This window comes from Choloepus didactylus, chromosome Y (assembly GCF_015220235.1).
Source record: "Choloepus didactylus isolate mChoDid1 chromosome Y, mChoDid1.pri, whole genome shotgun sequence".
In the NCBI taxonomy this organism is placed as follows: domain Eukaryota; kingdom Metazoa; phylum Chordata; class Mammalia; order Pilosa; family Megalonychidae; genus Choloepus; species Choloepus didactylus.
Window position 1 is genome coordinate 18,895,739 of NC_051335.1, and position 12,142 is coordinate 18,907,880.

The 12,142-nt window shown below is 39.4% G+C and overlaps 1 protein-coding gene across 2 annotated transcripts in view; it reads right to left on the reverse strand.

Moving 5' to 3' along the window:
• TAF1 (TATA-box binding protein associated factor 1) overlaps positions 1-12,142 on the reverse strand; it is a 145,270-nt gene that overhangs the window by 111,685 nt on the left and 21,443 nt on the right. For both annotated transcript variants that reach the window (XM_037822723.1, XM_037822722.1), the window contains exons 15-17: positions 5,403-5,603; positions 5,091-5,232; positions 3,429-3,559 (exon numbers count right to left, since the gene is read on the reverse strand). In XM_037822723.1, the coding sequence (XP_037678651.1) occupies positions 3,429-3,559; positions 5,091-5,232; positions 5,403-5,603 (474 nt within the window). The remainder of the gene's footprint in view (positions 1-3,428; positions 3,560-5,090; positions 5,233-5,402; positions 5,604-12,142) is intronic.

The window sequence follows — 12,142 nt, forward strand, 5'->3', positions numbered from 1 at the left end:
CCACAAAGGCAAAGCAGGGGAGAACTGGCTTGTGGACAACAGGTGGCTCATGGACACCACCTGCTGGTTAGTTAGAGAAAGTGTACTCCACGAAGCTGTAGATCTGATAAATTAGAGATAAGGACTTCAATTGGTCTACACATCCTAAAACAACCCTATCAAGTTCAGCAAATGCCAAGAGGCCAAAAACAACAGAAAATTATAAAGCATATGAAAAAACCAGACGATATGGGTAACCCAAGCCCAAGCACCCAAATCAAAAGACCAGAAGAGACACAGCACCTAGAGCAGCTACTCAAACAACTAAAGATGAACAATGAGACCATAGTACAGAATACAAAGGATATCAAGAAGACCCTAGAAGAGCATAAAGAAGACATTGCAAGACTAAATAAAAAAATAGATGATCTTATGGAAATTAAAGAAACTGTTGACCAAATTAAAAAGATTCTGGACACTGATAGTACAAGACTAGAGGAAGTTGAACAACGAATCAGTGACCTGGAAGATGACAGAATGGAAAATGAAAGCATAAAAGAAAGAATGGGGGAAAAAAACTGAAAAAATCGAAATGGACCTCACGGATATGATAGATAATATAAAACGTCCTAATATAAGACTCCTTGGTGTTCCAGAAGGGGAAGAAAAGGGTAAAGGTGTAGGAAGAGTATTCAAAGAAATTGTTGGGGAAAACTTCCCAAATCTTCTGAACAACATATATAAACAATCATAAATGCTCAGCGAACTCCAAATAGAATAAATCCAAATAAACCCACTCCGAGACAGATTCTGATCATACTGTCAAACACGGAAGAGAAGGAGCAAGTTCTGAAAGCAGCAAGAGAAAAGCAATTCACCACATACAAAGGAAACAGCATAACACTAAGTAGTGACTACTCAGCAGCCACCATGGAGGCGAGAAGGCAGTGGCATGATATATTTAAAATACTGAGTGAGAAAAACTTCCAACCAAGAATACTTTATCCAGCAAAGCTCTCCTTCAAATTTGAGGGAGACCTTAAATTTTTCCCAGACAAACAAATGCTGAGAGAATTTGCTAACAAGAGACCTGCCCTACTGGAGATACTAAAGGAAGCCCTACAGACAGAGAAGGAAAGAATGGACAGAGAGACTTGGAGAAAGGTTCAATACTAAAGAGATTCGGTATGGGTACCATAAAGGATATTAATAGAGAGAGGGGAAAATATATATATGACAAACATAAACCAAAGGATAAGATGGCTGATTCAAGAAATGCCTTCACGGTTATAACGTTGAATGTAAATGGATTAAACTCCCCAATTAAAAGATACAGATTCGCAGAATGGATCAAAAAAAATGAACCATCAATATGTTGCATACAAGAGACTCATCTTAGACACAGGGACACAAAGAAATTGAAAGTGAAAGGATGGAAAAAAATATTTTATGCAAGCTACAGCCAAAAGAAAGCAGGTGTAGCAATATTAATCTCAGATAAAATAGACTTTAAATGCAGGGATGTTTTGAGAGACAAAGAAGGCCACTACATACTAATAAAAAGGGCAATTCAGCAAGAAGAAATAACAATCGTAAATGTCTATGCACCCAATCAAGGTGCCACAAAATACATGAGAGAAACACTGGCAAAACTAAAGGAAGCAACTGATGTTTCCACAATAATTGTGGGAGACTTCAACACATCACTCTCTCCTATAGATAGATCAACCAGACAGAGGACCAATAAGGAAATTGAAAACCTAAACAATCTGATAAATGAATTAGAGTTAACAGACATATACAGAACATTACATCCCAAATCACCAGGATACACATACTTTTCTAGTGCTCATGGAACTTTCTCCAGAATAGATCATATGCTGGGACATAAAATAAGCCTCAGTAGATTTAAAAAGATTGAGATTATTCAAAGCACATTCTCGGACCACAATGGAATACAATTAGAAGTCAATAACCATCAGAGACTTAGAAAATTCACAAATACCTGGAGGTTAAACAACACACTCCTAAACAATCAGTGGGTTAAAGAAGAAATAGCAAGAGAAATTGCTAAATATATAGAGACGAATGAAAATGAGAACACAACATACCAAAACCTGTGGGATGCAGTAAAAGCAGTGCTGAGGGGGAAATTTATAGCACTAACTGCATATATTAAAAAGGAAGAAAGAGCCAAAATCAAAGAATGAATGGATCAACTGAAGAAGCTAGAAAATGAACAGCAAACCAATCCTACACCAAGTAGAAGAAAAGAAATAACAAGGATTAAAGCAGAAATAAATGACATAGAGAACAAAAAAACAATAGAGAGGATAAATATCACCAAAAGTTGGTTTTTTGAGAAGATCAACAAGATTGACAAGCCCCTAGCTAGACTGACAAAATCAAAAGGAGAGAAGACCCATATAAACAAAATAATGAATGAAAAAGGTGACGTAACTGCAGATCCTGAGGAAATTTAAAAAATTATAAGAGGATACTATGAAAAACTGTATGGCAACAAACTGGATAATGTAGAGGAAATGGACAATTTCCTGGAAACATGTGAACAACCTAGACTGACCAGAGAAGAAATAGAAGACCTCAATCAACCCATCACAAGCAAAGAGATCCAATCAGTCATCAAAAAGCTTCCCACAAATAAATGCCCAGGGCCAGATGGCTTCACAGGGGAATTCTACCAAACTTTCCAGAAAGAACTGACACCAATCTTACTCAAACTCTTTCAAAACATTGAAGAAAATGGAATACTACCTAACTCATTTTATGAAGCTAACATCAATCGAATACCAAAACCAGGCAAAGATGCTACAAAAAAGGAAAACTACCGGCCAATCTCCCTAATGAATATAGATGCAAAAATCATCAACAAAATACTTGCAAATCGAATCCAAAGACACATTAAAAAAATCATACACCATGACCAAGTGGGGTTCATTCCAGGCTTGCAAGGATGGTTCAATGTAAGAAAATCAATCAATGTATTAGGACACATTAAAAATTCAAAAGGGAAAAATCAAATGATCATCTCAATAGATGCTGAAAAAGCATCTGACAATATCCAACATCCCTTTTTGATAAACTTCACCTCCAGAACAATCATCATCTCTGCCCACCTGGGAGACTGTGGGGAACAACTGAGGTACTCTCCTTGCTTACATGGCTGTCTTGGAAAAAAGAGATTCAAACCACTCATATCGTCAAGCAATGATTTTCAAAGCAAAACAACATGCCCTAAGTCCTTCATTTAAACCTCTCCACTGAAATTTGGCTACATTGTAGTTTTCCCCATAACTGATGTACACAGAGAAAGCTCCCTACTGCAATAACCTAATGACCATCATCTCTAATCCATGAAGAAAGAGTATTTTTCTCTCCATACCTCTGAAAAACCCACATGGAGGCAGTGGTAAGAGAAAGGTGTTTACCTTCAGTCGCTGCTCTGCAGCTATCATGCTATAGTAAGCACAGCATTGCTCTGGAGACACCATAGCTCTAATCTCCTCTTCAGTAGGTAAACGAAAATCAGACTTCAGCACCCACGAGTTTGAGTCCATCCCTGAAAAAAACACAAAGAGGGAGAATGAGACTGCTTTGAATTCCAAAGGTGCTAAGATTCATTGACAGCAACAGGAATAGCAAACCAAGACTGAAGGAGGCAATGCCCTAGAAGACAAGAGGCCTAGCAATAGTTAGCATGACTGGCCAAAAAGCCTCCGTTGCTACGTTTCCTGCATCTCATACAAAACATCTCTTCTAAGAATTCTACCACAAGGAAACCTGGTATATTACTTCCTTCCCAAAAATCACATTAAATTTCCTGGCAAACAAAATCAAAAAAGCAGTCAGTCTCCAGAGTAAAGATTTGCTAGTAGCAACTACTATAGACTTATTGATGGTAAGGCATTTGCAAGTCAGAGGGTAGGAGAAAAATCCAGTAATACAGGGGCCTTCCACCTCAGTGAAACAGAAATTTTCAAGTGGTGTGGGGCAAGTTGAGATATCCCTTCTTAGGTGAAGGATAAGTTGTTGCATCTAGCCCCTCCTACATACCAAAAAAGAGGCACAATGTCTGGCTGGATTTTAGAGACAACATACTCCACATTTGGGTGTGCTACTCCAGCCCATTTACCAAGTGACCTGAAAAGCTGCTAGTTTTGAGTTGGGACTGAAACAAGAGGCGGCTCTGCGACAGGCCCAGGCTGCTATGCAAGCTGCTCTGCCATTTGGGCCTTATGATCCAGCAGATCCAAAGATGTTGGAAGTGTCAGTGGCAAACAGAGATGCTGTCTGGAGCCTTTGGCAGGCCCCTACAGGAGAATCACAATGCAGACCCTTAGGATTTTGAAGTATATCTTGCAGACATCTACTTTCCTTTTGAAGCTTTTGGCCCACTATAGGGCCTTAGTAGAGACCAAACGCTTAACGATGGGCCACCAAGTTACCATGAGACCTGAGTTGCCTATCATGAGGTAGGTGTTGTCTGACCCGCCAACCCATAAAGATGGGCGTGCACAACAGCACTCCTTCATAAAACAGAAGTGGTATGTACAAGATAGGGCTCGAACAGGTCCTGAAAGCACAAGGAAATTACATGAGAAAGTGGCCCAAATGCCATGGCCCCCACTCCTGCCACATTACCTTCTCTTTCCCAGCCCTATGTCATAATCTAGTCTGCAGGGACCTTGATCATCTCTTCCTCCCACAAGATATCACACTGGTCCATTATATTGATGATATCTTGTTGACTGGACCTAGTGAGCAAGAAGAGAGCACTTCAATCCCTACTTCAGCCAGCCAGCTTCTCCTGGGAAATTCATCAAAAACCTTCATCAGAATTCCCACCTTGTGGCCTGCCCTATGGAATTTGGACTTACCCATCACCACAGTCATATGAGACAGTTCTTATAAAAATCTCATAAAATTTACAGATTATCTCTTGTTGGTTCTGTTTCCCTAGATAACCCTAATACAGCTTTGGTCATTAATTTCTATTTTATTACCTGTATGTGCTTTATCCTTCACTGAAAATCATAATTCTTTCCTTGGAAAAAGGCAAAAAAGGCAAATAACTAGTCACAACTGATAACCTGTGCGTTTGAAGTCAGCGCAGAACTTTAACCTCTTCCTGATGCTGCTTTCTGAATGGGAAGGAAAGGCTTTTTTTATATCTTCCATTTGGATCCGCCGTGGCTGATCTGTACTCTTCCAGAAGAGGCGGTAAATGAAAACCTGCCCAATAAACCAAATGTGTTTCATTTGGTAAAGTAAAAGATAAAGGTCCTTATCAAGTTCCCCTCTTCTGCTAAGTCCCAATGTGTTCTGACCTTTCCTGATGTGCCCCCAAATCTACATACCTTTTTAAGTGCACCCTGACCCACTCCCTGGCTCCCCATTCTTACCTGCAGAAAGTCTCGAATATGCGTATTGGCTCTTTTGGAGTTGGGCTCTGGAACTTCAAACAAGGGGCACTGCTGGCCAACCACAAAAATATCCACCAATTCCCGAATATAGTAACCTTGTCTTGTCCGAATGATCAGAAAATCAGTTTCTGGCATCTTATGAAGATAAATTGGGGCACGAAAAAGGTTGTTTTCAAAAGCCTAACAAAATTAAAAACACATAAAAATTAAATACAGAAGGGTCCTAGAAAATTCAATCTCTCATGAGAAAGGAAAATGGAGTTTGTTTGCTCTCTATCCTCACTATGCCATCTAAGACCTATCCAGTAATATAAACACATTTTAACATGGACTAGAAAACAGGATTTGATAGGCAATTCCTACCCATTGTCTATCTTTACAAGTCAGTTGTGGAGAACTACAGGATGTGGAGTCTGATGACGCTGGCTCTGCCACTCACTGTATGACTTCAGACAAGTTATTTAACATCTCTAAGATTAATTTTCCCCTTCTATGAAATGGAAATACTTAAAACACCTAATACCTCACAAGACTGTTGCCAAGATTATAAATAAAAATCACTTTATCAACTAACAAGTGATACTGCCCTCAACCCTAGGCTAGCCCCAGACACATAATAGGTGAGGATCAAAACATCTGTTGAAAAAATGAGTAAATTAGTTAAAAAAAAAACAGCAAAATAACAACAAAAAGAATGAGGTAAAAAGTGTGCTAGAGAGGACACACTAAATACCAAGGCTAATACAATCTAAACACAAAGGGAAACACAGAAGACAATGGAACAGAAATATCTGAGCTAGTTTTAAGGAGGAGCCAGATGGGGATCGACCATTACAAGAAGCCTGTGAGTTTAAGGAAAGTCTTCTCAGAACAACAGAAGAGCGGACAGAAAAAGGGTGAATCGTCACTAAATGGGTATGGAAAGAACCACAGGAAAAGAGAGAAAGGGACCTTTAAGAGACTAGAAAACACACCAAAGTTCACAGCAGCATTGTTCCTTATTGCCAAAATGGGCATCAACTGATGAGTGGATAAACAAAATGTGGTATATACATGTGGAATATTATATACATATGGAATATTATGCATATACATATGGAATATTATGCAGCTATAAGAAGGGAAGACCTGATGTGTGCAACAACATGGATGAACCTTGAGGACATTATGTTGAGTGAAATAAGCCTGACACAAAAAGACAAATATATGGTCTCACTAATATGAACTAATCATAATCAATTCTGGGAGTTAAAATCTAGAGTACAGGTTACCAGGAGACAGAAAGAGGGTAGAGAACAGGGAGACGATGCTTAAGGTATACAGAATTTTTGATGAGGTTGATTATAAATGTCTGGAAATGGATACAGGAAGCGTAACACTGTAAGTGTAATTAACAGTGCTAACTGTGAGTATGGTTGGAAGTGGAAGTCTAGGGACATGTGTATCACTAGAGGGAAAGTTATAGGATAAAACATGGGACTTTATAACATGGAGAAACCTGTTGTGGACGACGACTGTGGTTAACTGTATAAACATAAGTAAGTTCTTACATAAACCAGAACAAATGTACGTCACTACCACAAGGTGTTCATGATAGGGTGGCATATGGGGAAAAATAAAACTAATGCAAACTAAGGACTACAGTTAAGAGTAACAAACATTGTAATATTCTTTCATCAACTGTAACATAGGTATTATACCAATACTAAGGTCAACAATAGGGGGGTAACAAAGGGTATGGAATTTTTCTATTTGAAGAAATGAAAATGTTCGCAAATTGATTGTGGTGATGAATGCACAACTCTGTGATTATACCAAGTGCCACCGATTGTACACTTTGGATGGACTGTATGGCGTGTGAATAAAACTTTTTAAAAAATATTAAAAAGAGTCTCCCCCTGAGTACATCTTTGTTGCTCAGATGTGGCTCTCTCTCTTTAACTAAGCCACCTCAGCAGGTGATCTCACTGCCCTCCCTCCTACATGGGACCTGACTCCCAGGGGGGCAAATCTCCCTGGCAATGCAGGATATGACTCCCAGGGATGAATCTGGACCCAGCCTCGTGGGATTGAGAACATCTTGACCAAAAAAGGGATGTGAAATGAAACGAAGTAAAGCTTCAGTGGCTGAGAGATTTCAAATGGAGTAGAGAGGTCACTCTGGTGGACATTCTTATGCACTACATAGATAATACTTTTCAGGTTGTAATGTATTGGAATAGCTAGAAGTAAATACCAGAAAATACCAAACTCCAACCCAGTAGCCCTGACTCTTGAAGATGATTGTATAACAATGTAGCTTACAAGGGGTGACAGTGTGATTGTGAAAACCTTGTGGATCACACTCCCTTTATCCAGTGTATGGATGGATGAGTAGAAAAATGGGGACAAAAACAAAATGAAAAATAGGGTGGGATGGGGGGGATGATTTGGGTGTTTTATTTTTATTTCTTATTCTTATTCTGATTCTTGCTGGTATAACGAAAATGTTCAAAAACAGATTAAGATGATGAATGCACAACTATATGATGGTACTGTGAACAGTTGATTGTACACCATGGATGACTGTATGGTATGTGAATATATTTCAATAAAACTGAATTTAAAAAAATATTAAAGACTGTATCAGAAAGTGGTTTCAAAAGACAAAAAAGCTTCTCCCTGCCAGAGCAGCAGCGGCGGTGGCGTTTGAGTGGAGGAAGATGGCGACTCCGGGTGGTCCCGGGTCCCGCCACCTGTGAGGTGTCCCAAGTGTGGCAAGCGCGGCCTGAAGCGGAGTGCCTCCTCTTCGGCACAGTCCTCTGCTCCCTCACCATCGTCAGCAGCGGAGCGAACCCGAGAGCGTGGAGCGGACTGGGCCAGGTCTTATGCATTCTTCCTGTGATGAAGGTTAAGAATGAATGCTGAGGGGGCAAGATGGCAGACTGGTGAGCTGTATGTTTTAGTTGCTCCTCCAGGAAAGTAGGTAGAAAGCCAGGAACTGCATGGACTGGACAACACAGAGCAATCTGACTTTGGGCATACTTCATACAACACTCATGAAAATGTGGAACTATTGAGATCAGCGAAATCTCCATCATTTCAGCAGACTGAGAGCCTCCCTACACAGCCCAGCAGCCCAGAACCGCCCTGGGGGGGACGGCACTCACCTGTGACAAAGCACAGTCATCCCTCAACAGAGGACCAGGGGGTGCACGGCCTAGAAGAGGGACCCACTTCCAAGTCTCAGGAGCCATACACCAATACCAAGGACTTGTGGGTCACTGACAGAGACAAACTGTGGCAGGGCTGAACAGAAGGATTAGACTATTGCAGCAGCTTTAAAACTCCAGGATCACTAGGGAGATTTGATTGTTAGAGCCACACCCACTCCCTGACTGCCCAGAAACACACCCCATATACAGGACGGGCAACACCAACTACACACGCAAGCTTGCTACACCAATTGGACCCCACAAGACTCACTCCCCCACTCACCACAAAGGCAAAGCAGGGGAGAACTGGCTTGTGGAGAACAGGTGGCTCGTGGACACCACCTGCTGGTTAGAGAAAGTGTACTCCACGAAGCTGTAGATCTCATAAATTAGAGATAAGGACTTCAATTGGTCTACACATCCTAAAACAACCCTATCAAGTTCAGCAAATGCCAAGAGGCCAAAAACAACAGAAAATTATAAAGCATATGAAAAAACCAGATGATATGGATAACCCAAGCCCAAGCACCCAAATCAAAAGATCAGAGGAGACACAGCACCCAGAGCAGCTACTAAAAGAACTAAAGATGAACAATGAGACCATAGTACAGAATACAAAGGATATCAAGAAGACCCTAGAAGAGCATAAAGAAGACATTGCAAGACTAAATAAAAAAATAGATGATCTTATGGAAATTAAAGAAACTGTCGACCAAATGAAAAAGATTCTGGACATTCATAGTGCAAGACTACAGGAAGTTGAACAACGAATCAGTGACCTGGAGGATGACAGAATGGAAAACGAAAGCATTAAAGAAAGAATGGGGAAAAAAATTGAAAAAATCGAAACGCACCTCAGGGATATGATAGATGATATAAAACGTCCTAATATAAGACTCATTGGTGTTCCAGAAGGGGAAGAAAAGAGTAAAGGTCTAGGAAGAGCATTCAAAGAAATTGTTGGGGAAAACTTCCCAAATCTTCTAAACAACATAAATACACAAATCATAAATGCTCAGCAAACTCCAAATAGAATAAATCCAAATAAACCCACTCCGAGACAGATTCTGATCACACTGTCAAACACGGAAGAGAAGGAGCAAGTTCTGAAAGCAGCAAGAGAAAAGCAATTCACCACATACAAAGGAAACAGCATAAGACTAAGTAGTGACTACAAAGCAGCCACCATGGAGGCGAGAAGGCAGTGGCACGATATATTTAAAATTCTGAATGAGAAAAATTTCCAGCCAAGAATACTTTATCCAGCAAAGCTCTCCTTCAAATTTGAGGGGGAGCTTAAATTTTTCACAGACAAACAAATGCTGAGAGAATTTGCTAACAAGAGACCTGCCCTACTGGAGATACTAAAGGGAGCCCTACAGACAGAGAAACAAAGACAGGACAGAGAGACCTGGAGAAAGGTTCAGTCCTAAAGAGATTCGGTATGAGTACAATAAAGGATATTAATAGAGAGACGGGAAAAATATATATAACAAACATAAACCAAAGGATAAGATGGCTGATTCAAGAAATGCCTTCACGGTTATAACGTTGAATGTAAATGGATTAAACTCCCCAATTAAAAGATACAGATTCGCAGAATGGATCAAAAAAAATGAACCATCAACATGTTGCATACAAGAGACTCAACTTAGACACAGGGACACAAAGAAATTGAAAGTGAAAGGATGGAAAAAAATATTTCCTGCAAGCTACAGCCAAAAGAAAGCAGGTGTAGCAATATTAATCTCAGATAAAATAGACTTTAAATGCAGGGATGTTTTGAAAGACAAAGAAGGTCACTACATACTAATAAAAGGGGCAATTCAACAAGAAGAAATAACAATCGTAAATGTCTATGCACCCAATCAAGGTGCCACAAAATACATGAGACAAACACTGGCAAAACTAAAGGAAGCAATTGATGTTTCCACAGTACCTGTGGGAGACTTCAACACATCACTCTCTCCCATAGATAGATCAACCAGACAGAGGACCAATAAGGAAACTGAAAACCTAAACAATCTGATAAATGAATTAGATTTAACAGACATATACAGAACATTACATCCCAAATCACCGGGATACACATATTTTTCCAGTGCTCACGGAACTTTCTCCAGAATAGATCATATGCTGGGACAGAAAACAAGCCTCAGTAAATTTAAAAAGACTGAAATTATTCACAGCACATTCTCTGATCACAATGGAATACAATTAGAAGTCAATTACCATCAGAGACTTAGAAAATTCACAAATACCTGGAGGTTAAACAACACACTCCTAAACAATCAGTGGGTTAAAGAAGAAATAGCAAGAGAAATTGCTATAGAGACGAATGAAAATGAGAACACAACATACCAAAACCTATGGGATGAAGCAAAAGCAGTGCTGAGGGGGAAATTTATAGCACTAAATGTATATATTAAAAAGGAAGAGAGAGCCAAAATCAAACAACTAATGGATTAACTGAAGAAGATAGAAAATGAACAGCAAACCAATCCTAAACCAAGTAGAAGAAAAGAAATAACAAGGATTAAAGCAGAAATAAATGACATAGAGAACAAAAAAACAATAGGATAAATATCACCAAAAGTTGGTTTTTTGAGAAGATCAACAAGATTGACAAGCCCCTAGCTAGACTGACAAAATCAAAAGGAGAGAAGACCCATATAAACAAAATAATGAATGAAAAAGGTGACGTAACTGCAGATCCTGAAGAAATTAAAAAAATTATAAGAGGATACTATGAAAAACTGTATGGCAACAAACTGGATAATGTAGAGGAAATGGACAATTTCCTGGAAACATGTGAACAACCTAGACTGACCAGAGAAGAAATAGAAGACCTCAATCAACCCATCACAAGCAAAGAGATCCAATCAGTCATCAAAAAACTTCCCACAAACAAATGACCAGGGCCAGATGGCTTCACAGGGGAATTCTACCAAACTTTCCAGAAAGAACTGACACCAATCTTACTCAAACTCTTTCAAAACATTGAAGAAAATGGAACACCACCTAACTCATTTTATGAAGCTAACATCAATCGAATACCAAAACCAGGCAAAGATGCTACAAAAAAGGAAAACTACCGGCCAATCTCCCTAATGAATATAGATGCAAAAATCATCAACAAAATACTTGCAAATCAAATCCAAAGACACATTAAAAAAATCATACAGATGACCAAGTGGGGTTCATTCCTGGCTTGCAAGGATGGTTCAACATAAGAAAATCAATCAATGTATTACAACACATTAAAAATTCGAAAGGGAAAAATCAAATGATCATCTCAATAGATGCTGAAAAAGCATTTGACAAAATCCAACATCCCTTTTTGATAAAAACACTTCAGAAGGTAGGAATTGAAGGAAACTTCCTCAATATGATAAAGAGTATATATAAAAAACCCACAGCCAGCATAGTACTCAATGGTGAGAGACTGAAAGCCTTCCCTCTAAGATCAAGAACAAGACAAGGATGTCCGCTGTCACCACTGTTATTCAACATTGTGCTGGAAGT